At 39.9% G+C, this 14,512-nt stretch overlaps 1 protein-coding gene across 3 annotated transcripts; it reads left to right on the top strand.

The window, feature by feature from the left end:
- The first annotated feature begins 225 nt into the window (after window positions 1–225).
- On the top strand, window positions 226–10,137 carry ak7b (adenylate kinase 7b). 3 transcript variants are annotated; one of them, XM_018697709.2, is made up of 18 exons: window positions 226–379; window positions 567–728; window positions 844–952; window positions 1,679–1,773; window positions 3,841–3,951; window positions 4,038–4,121; window positions 5,225–5,313; window positions 5,522–5,612; window positions 5,727–5,804; window positions 6,768–6,917; window positions 7,114–7,242; window positions 7,361–7,466; window positions 8,085–8,213; window positions 8,321–8,386; window positions 8,636–8,833; window positions 9,188–9,408; window positions 9,775–9,933; window positions 10,023–10,137. In XM_018697709.2, exons 1-18 carry the CDS (start codon window positions 287–289, stop codon window positions 10,059–10,061), a joined length of 2,109 nt encoding a protein of 702 aa, XP_018553225.1. In that variant the 5' UTR covers window positions 226–286; the 3' UTR covers window positions 10,062–10,137. The 3 variants fall into 3 exon arrangements, with proteins under 3 accessions (XP_018553225.1, XP_018553226.1, XP_018553227.1); XM_018697710.2 differs by lacking the exon at window positions 6,768–6,917; XM_018697711.2 differs by lacking the exons at window positions 6,768–6,917; window positions 7,114–7,242.
- Window positions 10,138–14,512: the final 4,375 nt, after the last annotated feature.

Raw genomic sequence — 14,512 nt, 5'->3', positions numbered from 1 at the left:
GACTCGGAACCGGTTTGTAAGGCTCTGGGGGGGGATAGTCTGCATTTGTACAGTTAAGACCACGTTGCGTCTTTGGTTATACATTTTTGTTCATGATAATGAGTGCAGAAAATATAAATATTTAACTATAAAAAAGAACTGTGTGTGAGGTATAGCCTTTTTAACACACAGGGATCAAAAGTAACTGGACACTTGACAACTTCCGGGCAGCTATAAGTAGCGCGAGAGAGTGCGTCTCCAAGGCAACGGGACACTAACGACACTTGCTAACAGTTAACAAGCTAATATGTCGGAGTCGGGGATAGAGAAAGGAAAGCGGTCACTCAGACGAGTATTTATCAACAACACAGACTCATACTCATCCAAATATATTGCCAAGGTAAATATATTTAAATGTGGAATGTCAGAGTTTAGTTCGTCAAGCTGTTAATGTGAGTTACCAGTTATATGTTGCTTTGTAGCCATTTTGCCTCAGCAGGAAATTGAGCTAGTGCACACTGATGATACGGTTGTGGACAAGTTTGGTCAGCAACATCAGCAGTTAGTTAATGTATTTATCTTTGCAGTTTTTGTCCGAATGTGTTGTCGGAGCACCTGTTGATCCTGATGGAGAGACAGAGACCGAGGAGGAGGAGAGAATGAATTCCAACTTTCCAGCTTTTCAGGTTGTTGGAAGCATTTCTGATCAATCTGACGAGAACGGACCATATGTGCTTGAGGAGTATTTAGTGAGTATTTCATCCAACAAAAGCTGTCAAGTAAAGTGGTATGCTGTGGATAAATATTAAGCTACTTGACGGTCAGTTTGAGACTAAGATTTTTGTTTGTTTGTTTGTATGCAAGCACCTGGACAGAGACGAGCTACTTCCAAAACTGATGAACTGTGATGTTGTCATCTACAACATTAGCCAGCATGCTGATCAGGTGGAGGAAGCGTTCTGGGCTGTTTCAGGTAAGCAGTGCTGAGCTGGGTGGTTGGTGGGTTGACATTGTCTATTAAAAGTTGTATTAAGACTGTTCACAGTCCATTGGTTTTTATTGAGCTACACCTGTATCCATAGTATTTAACATGAGTTACCTATTCTGTAATGACTCATTCATTCATCAGTGATTCTTCACAAGTGTAAAACAGCTTTTATGTTTGTAGTTTATCTGCTGCTTGCTAAACTGGTCGTTTAAGCTGTCTTCAGTCAGAGCTCTTTTTGTACCTTTTCAATGTCATCAGGCCTGTAGACTGACTCCTATTTGTATTAGCCAGTAATGTCACATGAATCTTTTCCCATAATGTTATATCCCAAAACTGTTACAGCCTCAACACTTAAAGAGGTTTCATGTTGTCATGTCTCAGAACTACTACTACAATCACCATCTGTTATCTAATAGTGCACCACGCAGGTCTCCAATTCCATCTTTAAAAAACAAACCTAAAATGCTGTCTGCTGGTGCTTCATGTTTGGAAATAATATGTATCTTTCAGTTATGTGTGAATTAATGTTATTTACCTTTGAGAATGGATTCCAAAACAACAAAACAATTAAATCATTCCAATAAAAACGTGTCCTCATTTTTCATTTGGTCACCACATGAGCAAAACCTGAAAAGCACTGAACTAGATATTACTGAATATTTAGATAAAATAATAAATTGGGTAATAACGCCACATGTGCTGTACTTGTAGCTCTTCACAGTAAAATGGATACTTTCCGGGGACCGAAGCTGTTCATCCTCATCTCCACAGTGATGACCTGGGCATGCAGCAAGCCAGTAGATCCTGTAAGTAGACATGTGAAGCGCCTGGTGCCTAACATGTTATCTTTTTGTGTTACATAAATCTATGTCTGTTCCTCATTACATATTCCAATATTATTCATAGTGCTAAAATGTATTTCTCCATTTGTGAATTTATTCTGTTACATTCCTGTTGACAGTGCTGTTAGAGCAAAACATATAAGGCAGTGTTTCAGTGTGATCAGAACTAAATACAAATATAAAGTACAAAATATTCAGTCAGTGGGGCAACCTGATGACCGAATGGTTAGGGCGCATACCATGTGGGCACATATGCCCTGAGCAGCTGGTTCCCAGCTCAACTCCTGACCGGCTGGACCATTTGAGCTGGAAATATTAAAAAGGTTCCTCTGTGGTAAAGATGCAGCTACCTGTTATTCCACCATCCCCTGTTGAAACACATTAATTGTCTGCAATTTAGAGGAGCCCTGACCCCAGCAAGCCAGTTACAAACAGGAGGCAAGGATCTCTTGTTCCATTCCTGTTCTCTGCTGTCCTGTTGTCAGAGGCAGAAAGAAAATGAAGTGCTGGCTCAGAATGAATGAAACTTTGCCTCAGCAGCCCATGGTCTGGTCCCATACTGAAAGTGAGGGTGGAAGAGATACAGCTGAGGTTCTCAGCTATGTCAGCGTTCTGGACTCTTGGCTGTTTAAGTGGTCCCACTTTAACCACTTTGGATATGTAAAGAACTCTTTTTTTGGGGGTTGTGTGTGATGCATTTGGCAGTTTATACGGTTTGTACCCAGTCAGATTAAGAGCACAAATGATCACCAAATATCACAAATTGTCTTTAGTTATGATACCATTGTGTATTATCACTTGTTAAAGCAATTCCCCTGGTAACAGTCCCCAGCTGGAAACGCAAATGTTTCCAGTCCTAATCCATTCCCATCTTGTAACTAAGTTACATTTGTTTTGTAAATGTCAGATCTCTGGCAAATGAGATGTATTTCAGTCATGACTTAGATTTATGCTTACCAAAGACTGGTTAAGACCAGGTGTCTGTGTTATATTCAATGAAATCTGTCCTCCCAGTTTCAGTTATTTTCACCAGCTTAGGCTGCTGTCCCATCTGTATGGGTGAGCCCTATCCCCTTATGGAGGAAACTGATTTTAGCTGCTTGTATTAGCAATCTCATTCTTTCATTCACTACCCAAAACTCATGACCATAGGTGAGGGGTGGGATGTAGATCTACCTGTGAATCACAACACCACATTACTTCTGATGCTACACCAATCTGCCACACACCAATATGTAGTGTGAGATTGACAAGACCCCCTAGAAACTCCCTCACCTGAGGCAGCAACTCACTCCCAACCCAAAGGGAGCAGTCTACCGTTTTCCTAGAGAGAAACATGGCATCAGTCTTGTTTTGACTCTCATCCCGGCTGCTTCACGCTCAGCTGTAAACTGTCCCAGTGCATGCTGGAGATCACAGGCTGATAAAACTAACAGAACCATCTCGTCTGCAAAAATCAGATGGATGAATCTCTTTAGTGATTTCCACAGCGTATTGCTACCTCTCTTATATGAGTGAACTGCATTAAGCAAAAAATACTACCAGTTGATTTTGATTTTGTGGTCAAAGGTCAAGGTCACTGTGACCTCACAACACCATAACAAGAATTCATATGCTAATTATGACAAATTTAACACAAATATCTAATAGGATAAAATGATGAAGTGATGACATTTTATATAATGGTCAAAGTTTAGTTTCTTTAGTTTCAGTCTGGCATCATAATGTTCTGCAAAAAAAAAAAAAAACCTTTTCTGGCCATTATTCAATGCTATCACTCTGGAACATAAGGGCAGATTGATTTCCTGCAACTTGACTGGTTGGTGGAGGCATCAGCATGCAGCAGTAATTCTAGTTTAGTGCCTGCAATCTGTCTTTCAGTAGTATAGGTAATTCTTATAAATAACACCAGCAGATTCATCTTTACAATGTGCCAGGTTTGTTTACTCATCAACAACTGTCCATATCGGTTTGCTGTGGGATACATTTGTTATTAGTAGCATACCTGTTGTTGTCTGTGTTGTGTAACAGGATGATCTGGAGCTTCCTTTCACTGATGAAATTTTCTGGAGAAGAAGAGCGCATCCCAGCTTCAAACAACACATTGACCTGGAGAAGAGGGTGGTCAAAATGGGCAAAACTGTGAGCTTCACATTCCTGAGTTGTTACATTTTGTACAGGAGATGTGATTGAGATGTATCACTCTGTCACATGGTTGCTGCTTTTAGAACAGAACATTATTCTCGACATATGTGGTGGCGTCAGGACTTCAGTACGGGATGGGAGAGCAGGTCTTCCACTTCTTTTTCAAGGTGAGATTCTAAGACACAAACAGGCTAATACCTGAATTGAACAGAGTGTGGAAAATTGGTCTGTTGGTCCACCACTTTGGTCATGACTGAAATATCTCAGCAAGTACCAGATGAATGGATCATGAAATTTTGTATGGTCCACAGAGGATGAATCCAGGACTCTTAGTCTTGTTGAAAATGAATTTATGCATGTCTGATTCCGGCCGGTTTGCCTTTTCAGATCAGGTCGTAAATTTTAGGCCTGTGTTATGAATGGATATCATTTAGAGTTGCGCATCAGTTTGTTTCTGACAATACAGGGCATAAAACCAATTTTCTTTGATCATATGTGGTCCCTAATAAACTGGGGTGGGGGCCATCTCTTTTAAAGTTTTATAGGTGATGGCTTTGACACATAGTTGATAACCAGGTGTTTAGCAATCAGGACGACGCTCTGTGCCTCAGTTGATCATGGAGAGTGAACTAGGAATAAAAGCACGTCTGTTGGACTAATTACAGAAGTCCTGCTTCAATACATCTGACTGCTGGAGGGGAACGTCATGAGCACTGACATGAATAATAACAGCTTCTGCATGAGGCTGAGTGTGACAAATATATAGTCGGAGGTTTATCTGTTTTATCTCTAACAGTGGCACCAGCGAAGCAACAGGTTCTTGACACTTATGATCAAGGTGGAAGGAGAAGACAGCTGAGAAGCATGAGCATGTTTCTCAGTGCTCTTGTCAGGTGAACTACTAGAACTGGGGTGAGGAAGTATTGGATTACCAGCCTGTCTGGTTGGTGAGGAGATGGGGCTGCTAAGTTCATCCACAACAGTTTTCCAGTTTCTTTCTTGCTTGGAAACAAAACAGATTGCTCATGCCCTCAGAAACTCCTGCAGGTTAAGCAGGACATTAGACAGTCCATTCAAAAAGAATATCTGATCTGAAAGTTTTGTTGAAGTGGAAATGTTGACCTGGCAGTAATTAGTAAGATGCCTTTAGTTCTCAAAAATCATCAGGAATTATATTATGAAGCATGCTTTATGAATTTCAACACCAGACATCCTCAAAATCAGAATTTGCTTCACATGTGTAACTAAGTGAAATAATCTGTATTTTCAGACATCGTGGCTGGGACAAGAGCGTGAAATACCTGTCTTTGGAGATGGCAAAAATATTGTTCCGACGATTCACATCAGTGACCTGGCAAGGTCTGTCATGCACACACACACACACACACACACACACAGACACACACACAACAGTATATATTTTTTTTATTGAAGTTTCCTTGAACATTTATTGCTTGCACAGAAACCTGCTTTTCATCTGTATTAACTTAAATTTGAGACATAGGAATTTGCTGTAAACTATATACTTGTACACTATAAACAGTGTGATTTCTTTGTGTAAATTAAGTGTGATTCAGAGCGTGATTGAACATCGGCCCAAGCCATATTACCTGCTAGCTGTGGACTATTCCAGCAATACCATGGAGGACATTGTGAAGGTGTGTGTAGCAACTGAAATATTTTGTCACAGAGTAGAATCATATCCTTATTAATGGGCTGAAAATGTTATAAATCCCGTTAGATTCATGCAGTGACATCTCTCTCTCCACCAGACAATTGCCTCTGCACTTGGACCAGGGAAGATCAAGAAAAAGCTATTTGAAGAGGCCTTCCTCACACGGGACTTAAGTGTATGTTATACTTGTTTAAATTAGGCCTGCTGTACTATAATGTCCAAGAGAGTTTGTATTGTATGTCAGGGCTAATAGTGAATTATTCAGTTGTGCCTCAGTATTGCCAACAAACTAAAGACTTGAAGCAGGGAAACACCTCAAAAGCTCTGACTAACACATTGAATTTCATGTGTTTGACCTGCACATAAACAGGAAGTTAATGTAACTGCTGCTTTATTCTAAACAATCTGACAATACAGTATATACTTTAACAGCATACCTGGATGTGTAAAGAAAAAATGTGTAAGACTCACTATCTGGACAACTAATATATAGTAATTTATTTCATATTTTTCATAATATGATGTAAGAATAAATATATGAAAAGTGATTTGTGGTTTTGGAGAGCTGTCTGTGTGCCTCAACTGTGTCAACTAAAGCCACACACACTGTGGCTGTTGCACCCTCTAATATTTATGGATCAGTGTCAGTTTAGTGAGCTTTAGGTATTGGAAGACATATTTTTGATCTTTGTACAGACCTAAGCAAGCCATTTATTCTAAGCTAGGCTAACCATGTCCGGATTCAATACTTGACACAGGGCCATGAGACTGATATCTATCTTCTCATATCAGAAGCAGTAAAAAGTAAGTAAGAGTACGCTAGTGCTATAATTAGAGTAGTTAAAACAGCTATAATCAATATTTAACATGTAACATAGCAGAATATATGAAATGACAATGTGAATAATGTGACAATATGAAATATATATCATATATAATATAATAAATTTGAATAGCTAAATCTGCAGCTCTTCTCAGTTTTATGGAGCTTTATGGTGAGTTGTCAAGGTGGTCAGTACTGTGGTCACAACTTGTTTCCATGCTGCCTCCAAGTGGCCAAAAGGTAGATTTAAATCAAAGAGACAGAAGAGAAGAAGAATTTAAGAATTATTATTATTATTATTTTTGTTTTTATAAGATCATGGAAATTGAATCCATGATGGTCAACCTTCGCATGGAGGGTGTCTACCTCAAGGAGCTGTTGTCTATCAACTGGTTGTGTGAGTCTGGTTTGGTGGATAACATAGAGCTGGTGGTGGAGGAGTACCGGCAGACCAGAGGACTGCTGGTATGTACTGAATCAAAAGGCAGAAACCTGTTTATCCAAAGAATACTCAAATGCTTGAAGAAATAGGTGGGGTTTATATCATAAATAAATGGGCATCTAAAGTTTTCTGTTAAGAGGAATAATATTACTACTTCTCCATATATCTTAAAGTTGTGTGTTAAGTTGTAGTAGTATCCATGTAATGTTTTCTCTCCAGCCCATCCGTCTGTGTGTCCTGGGTCCTCCTGCAGTGGGGAAAAGCACAGTGACAAAACAGATCTGTGAACACTACAAACTCCATCACATTACACTGAAGGAGACCATCTCTGAAACTATCACACAGCTAGTGAGCTCTCACACATATCTGTCTGATCCATTGTCATTGTATAAGTATTGATAATGCAGCACTAGATGTTTTTAACTGTCCTTACAAACTGTCCAGTCATTTCTGTCCTCATATTTAGGAAGATACTGTGATGAATGCTGATCCAGAGGCAGATAATGAGGACTCAGCAGCAGAGGCCCAGGAGCAGCTCAACAGCCTGAAGGACAGCATGGAGCAGAATGGAGGTATGGACCACTAAGTTCATGTTAAATTCTTCTATTAAAATCAGTTAATTCTTTAAAAAAAAAAAATGTTTCAAGCAATATGGTCTGCATGTTTAGTCAAACTCATAGGACTCATTTGAGGTTAGTGTCACTTTGAATCCTGAAGAATAGGTTTACACAGTCTTTCACATCAGTCTTACATCAGTATTCTTATTCAATAGAAAAAATTAAAGGTTTGGATAATTTATAAATCAGTGCGTCCACACAAAGGGCTTTGTGCAATAATCAAGGGACAGTGGCTGATGATTAAATGAATGATCATCATGTAATCATCAGATATGGATATCACAAAGTTCACTTGTCACGAGGACTCCTCAGTCTGAGAGAATAGTTGCATTACATCTTCTGTGGCTCTCTTGGCGGTTAGCATTTTAACCCGGTGATGTAGTAGTGATGTCATCAGGGTTGCATTGCAATATCACAAACTGGATCTCTGGAATTTGAAAAAAGGCAGGTCAACCACATCTACCTCTATCAAGCAGGAATTTCTAAGGCGAGACCTGGGAAATATTTGAAATTTGTCTTTCACAAGTTGCCCGACATTTGCCACAATCTCATATGAGCTCTTTTGTCCATTAGGTCTTTTGGATGACCAGCTGTTGGTGAAGGTGATAAAGGATAAGCTGATGTCTAACCCATGCAGAAACCAGGGTTTTGTTTTAGATGGCTTTCCCAAGACATATGATCAAGCTAAAGAGCTCTTCAGTGGTGAGACACCAACATAAAGCCTGTACTGCACTGGTGTCACCTGCACTCTGTATAAAAGTGATTACTGTACATACATCTACATCTGTATATATTTCTTTCCTTTTTAGGTGAAGAACATGAATCAGAGGATGGACCCTCCCAGATTTCTTCATATAGCAAGAAGATTACACCAGGTCTCTCTGTAGTCCACTACCATCACAATGCTGTTATTTTTTTTTACGTGGAGGGAGACACTGTTTAATGTTACGCCACATGAGATTTAAGCATGCATATAGACAAGCTAGAAATGTTCCAGAAACAAAGAGCAAATTGTAAAAAAGTTTTCAATAACTACAGAGACATGCTTAGAATTACTGAATTAATTGGTGAGTGACCAGTGTAGCAGTAGTAATAGTGTCCTTGTGTGTGTGTGTGTGTCTCAGAGTTTGTGATGTGCCTGGATGCGTCAGATGCCTTCCTAAAGGATCGGGTGATGAACCTGCCAGAGAGGCTGGTGCAGGAGCACAGCTATGAGCAGGAGCACTTCCTGCAACGCCTGGCTAGATACAGAGAAAAAAACACAGAAGATGAAACTGTTATCAACTACTTTGATGAGCTGGACATCACCCCTCTGTATCTTGGTAATCCCAGAAACATGCCTACATACTGTGTTTGGGTGATATAGGGAGAGATTTGTTGGCTGAGATGAGGTGTGAATCAGAGCTGTAACAAATTCAAAACACTTCATGAATAAAACAGACACCACAGTTTCTCAAAAACTACTTGCTGGATTTCCATGAAATTTGGAAGTAACACTGATGGACCTCCTCCAAAAAAGATTCTAAACAATTTGTGTGATTAACACAGTCTTCACTGTAGCACTACTGTCAGGTCAAACTTCCTCTGACCAAAATTTTGGTCTTTACAAGTTTCAGTAAAAATGAAATTCTTGGGACCATTCAGGCTCTGAACGCAAATGTTTTCTTGCACTCCAGAGATCACCAGCAGTGATGAACCGGACTGCCTTCTGCTGATGCAAAAGATCTGCGACACAGTGGGCAAGCCCAGGAACTATGGCCCCAGCAGCCAGGAGGTGGAGGAGGAGGCCAGAAGGAAGACTGAGGAGAAAATGAGGAAAGAGGCCCAGGAAAGGGCACAAGAGGAGCAGAAGGAGGAGGAGGAGGCCAGACAAAGAGCTGCACGCTGGGAGGAGTGGGTAAGTGCTGAGAGGAGAGCAGGGGTTTGGATGTAGTCTAAGCTATGGAGGCTTTGTCTGGTGGTAAATCAAAGGGAAGTAAAACCAACATTTCAGGTGTGCTTCCTTTTGTTTTTGCCACATAATAAAGTGGTTAATGACTGTCATGCCTCATTGTCTGAGCACTCATGTTTCTCGAACTCTTGACTGATGACCCAGATCTCTATTAAACTGCTAAGCACAGTGTTATCAGACATGAGAAAAATGATGGACAGAACTATTAAACACCTTATTTGCAAATACAGAATTATTATTATTATTATGTCAGTATGTCAAACTGTGTTCAATATATATGTTATGGTGTTTGATGTATTCTGTGTGTGTCAGACTAAAGGTTTGGAGGAGGTGAGGCGGCAGGAGGAGGAGCTGCTGGAGGCCCAGTCAGTCCCCATGAGAAACTATCTGATGGAGCAAGTCATGCCCACGGTAACCCAAGGTCTAATTGAATGCTGCATGGCACACCCACAGGACCCCGTGGATTTTCTGGTATTACACTCACCAATGGTTATTATCTAAATCTAAGAATTAAACTTCATTAGATTTTGATTCCACTATCCTGGTTTGTCTCGTTCCAGGCAGAGTACTTGTTCAAGAACAACCCCTTTGACTACTAAAGGTAGAGGTCATCTCCTGTGGTTGCACACACATACGAATACAGAACGAATAATTGAAATAAAATCTTTTTTTAACTCCTAATTTTCCTGTGCTCTTTAGTATATTAGAGACTGGAGTCAATTACACGCAGCATTTCTATTAGAGGAAAACCTCCTGGAGACTTGTCACAGTATTTCAGCCATCACATGCCAAGTGTCCCTCAGTTCATGCTGGGATTTTGATTAGGTCTGATTTGTAAGTGGCCAAATCCCCAGCCCCTGTTGTATTTACACACAGCTTTGCTTGAGCTCTTGTGCGTCCGCTATTATTTAAAAGCACCCTAAAAAAGCAGATGAAAGCGTGCATGAAGCCAAAAGCTAATAAGGAAGTTAATTTGCGTAATGAACTTGGTAAACTCCAAAGTAGACACACTCGGGTCATAATTGCTTTGATTTGGCTTCCGATATCCAGGAAGGATAAATGTTACAAATGGCAGCTAATTTGCGTCTCTCTCTCATGTTGCCACTCGCGACTCCAAAGTGTACATAATTGGTTGCGACAGAACACCAAATTATTTCATTGTACATACTTAATCACCACATGGGGAAATTAGTTGAGTTTATTTGAGAAACATTGTGACGCAAGCTGCTGCAATTTGACTGCACCATCTGTGAGTCCCAGGTACAAACATAACATGGAGAGATTCCTGAAGGTGAAATACACAGATTTAAGTAAATATGATAAATACAGTATTCTCATACTCTCATGTGATAGTCTCATGTGATCTGAATCATGACAATATGAAACGAAAAAACATTTTATTATCTAACTTAGTGAACAGTCTTCAGATCTTGCAATGACATTTGATTGCAAGAAATTAAGTGAAGAGAACACACACCCTCTTGAAGCTTGGCAACCAGTCAGAACTGAAAAACAACCACCAGTGAACGTTATACAATTCACTTACTTTTTAATGAGGCACTAATAAAATAAAAAGCACAATACAGTTGTGTGTAATTCCATTTGACTTATTGATGTAATACTGACGATCACTGAAAAAAGCTTCTCTGTGTAGATGCAGTGTGGTATGAACAACATAGGGCTGTGGAGCTATAAGTTGGAGATGTAAGATGACATCTGAACACTCCATGACAAACACATGTTTGATGCTGAGCCACTGCCACGAGTCTGTACTGATGTTATTGCTTCATATTGTTCCATCCTGTAGAGACAGAGAACATTTTTTCATCTTACATCCTGTCCCAACTCAAGAATTGGTACACAAGCAGACACTAATTTAAATTAAGAACTTAGGGTATATTTTTCATAATGACTTGTTATATATGACTTATTGTTTGCCTGTTAATGGTCTTGTGTTGCTCTGTATGCCCAGCAGGGGGAAGCCTAACCACTCCTTTCATTTGGACATTTTGTGTTATGGTATCATTTACATCATTTACAACACATTGGTGTTAGAAAGAAATTCAGTACTTTTACTCAAATACTACACTTAAGTGCAATTTTGAGGTACTTGTACTTTATTTTAGTGTTTACAGTTTGTGATACTTACTTACTTTACCACAATTCAAATACTGTAATTGTCACTCAACTACATGTATCTCCCATATCTTTTACATTAAAAACATATTGTCAGATACAGTACAAAAACCCTTACAAAGACCTCTGTCAACTCTGGGCTCATGTCATGCTTTGGATGTAAGTTGTAATCAGTTCCACCAAAGAGACATTTCCCCTTTAAACTTCACACATGGTTTCATTTAAATGACTGTTTCAGTAACTGTTTCAGGCTCACAGATGTAAAATCGGCCAATATTTTATAAAAAAGGATTAGAGACAAATGACAAAAAATGAACACAAATCAGAACTTTTCTTCTGTGCGACCTCATTAATTGTCTCACAGCCTCCCAGATTTATTTTATCTTTAAAGGCAGGTACCACTAGGTGTCAGTCTTAGATCATATATTAGCATCACGAGGGATTCACTGAAAAGGTGATGATGATGGGGTCCCCGTGTTCTTATTCTTGAGATGGTAAATGGTGGAACTGATAGACTGGCGACCTGTCCAGAGTGTACCCTGCCTTTTGCCCAGTGTCAACAGGGATTGGCTCTAGTCGCCCACAACCTTGAAAAGATGAGCAGTAAATGGATGCACAGATGGTAAATGGACAGTTTTTATTTATTTTTATGAAATGTACAATTTAGGATTTACAACATGTACCATCCACTCTGAATTTGCTGAGAATGATGACAACCCAGTACTTCTACCATACACTACTATATAAAAACATAAAATGAAAACCCTGAGGACTTCACATTCTGCCAGACACTGAGCATTAAAGTGTAAAAGCTGTCATTAACTGACTCCAGCACTGAGTTATATCAATTGGTGACAGAGTAGCAGAACACATTAACATTTCCTTTTCCTTGATAACAGCTTAAAGTTCCTTATTCATTCCTTTGCAACCTGTGTGCAAAGTTTGAAAGATAAGCTTTATGTGTGAGGGGCACCCTGCCAACTTTCCACATGTTGGTCATGAGAGGGTATTGCCCCGTGAAAACAGTTGTTCCATGTTAAGTCTGACATCACAACACCAAAAATACTATTTCCGGGTCCAACTTCACCAAGGCTCTCCTGTCGCAGTGCTGTGTCCCTTGTTGTTTGAATAGAGTTAAAAAGAAAGGAAAAACAAAGATGAAAATACCCACCTATGCAGGCACCCATGGTAGTATGAAACAGCACATCATGCATTTCCATTACTTTTTCAAGTATATCCGTCTCTTTGCTTTGCACTCTTAGAAAAGGCTGCTTAAAATACATATACATATAAATATACTCACTCAACCTTTCTTATTGCTCTATTAAATCCAGGAGCTGTACTCCTTAACCTCCTTAACTCAGTAATTACTTAGCATTTTTTGATTGTTGTTTATTGACATGAAGAAAAGATAATGTGATATCACATGGCAGTTAGAACCTTTAACATTCGGCAGATGATATGTTCCTCCATCCCTAAATAATACAAGCCATCAGCTGCCATAAGCCATGTATGTCTTAGTGTGCAGCAGCATCTGGACTGAATCCACTTTCACTGATGCTGGTCACTGTTCCCTAACACTCCTTAATCCATGGAGGGATGACACACACACACACACACATACGAATCAAGCAGATACATGCATGCTCACACATTCAGAACTGACAAACATTCACAACCTGGATGACAGACACACACACACAAATACACCTACAGACAGACTTAAAACTACAATGTCATACCCAAATAGACAAGACTGAATGACAGACATCAAACTGCTGGTTTAAGTGGTAAAGCCCACCCCCCCAGCCCACCCCTCCATTCACCCCCAATACCCCCCACCCCACAAACACCCTGCCACCAGCCTTGTTCTGAGCACTCGGAAAGGGAAAATGTGTTTTGTTGCTAAGGAACAGTTTGCCTCGCGTCTCAGCAGGGGGTCTCCTTCTGAATATCATTATGTCCCCCTCGATTGGGGAGGACGACACATTTTTCTTTTCTGCCAATATTTATCTTCGGTTCTACTCGCTCTCCAGAGGCCCACAAAAACGTTTTCATTGATTAAAGGCGGTGGAAGGCAGACTCCACCGCCAGACACCTCACCTCTTTTAATGTAAATTTATCAAAACGGCTGCACAGAGCCATGGCAGGTGTCAAGGTTAGCAGCAGCAGTGTTTTGCTTTTCTTCAGGCAGACGCCTGAAGAGAGGAAAAGGATGGTGATTAGGATAAAATGAATGTATGGTTGTTTGAGAGCCTTTACCTGAAAACAGACTACTGCTACAATACAGAGCTGGAGAAAATCCAAAATGCCAAAACATCCATCCATGCAGAGTTTTTTTTGTACATTTTGGTATGATTAAAACTATGCTGAATTAGCAGTTAGCAGTTTGTGTGTGCAGTGTACCCATGGATGTACAGACAACTATCACTGGATTACTGAGATACTAAAGAAAACTTAAAAACATGATGATTCCCAGGCAAGTTCTGCAGTCATAAGGTCTTTTTTCTATGATTTCTAAGAGGATTAACAAACATTTATTCTGGATGGACATCAGAGATAATGATATCCTCGGGAAGTGTAAGTCACAATGAATCTAAAAATATGTATATCATGTCTGTATGTTTGGATTTGACTGAGTTATTACCTTAAGCATCTTAGCTGCCTCTGTGAGCTGTGTGTCACAGCCACTGCTGCAGCTTCAGTTGCTGACTATGCTGGTGAGTGGTCCAATCAGCAGCCAAACTACAATAACTAACCTGCCCTGTTGTCTTTAGAATACTTGCATGCATGTCCCTTCTCTTCTTTCAAACACTCTCCACTGGGGAAAAGCCACACCTGTGGTAATCCGTGTTTGTCCTCACCTTTGATCACTTTTTTTTAAAAGAAAGTAATCCTACATTGGTTTCTGTTT

This window comes from Lates calcarifer, linkage group LG19 (genome assembly GCF_001640805.2).
Source record: "Lates calcarifer isolate ASB-BC8 linkage group LG19, TLL_Latcal_v3, whole genome shotgun sequence".
Taxonomy (NCBI): Eukaryota; Metazoa; Chordata; class Actinopteri; family Centropomidae; genus Lates; species Lates calcarifer.
This window is presented reverse-complemented; position numbering and strand designations above follow the sequence as displayed.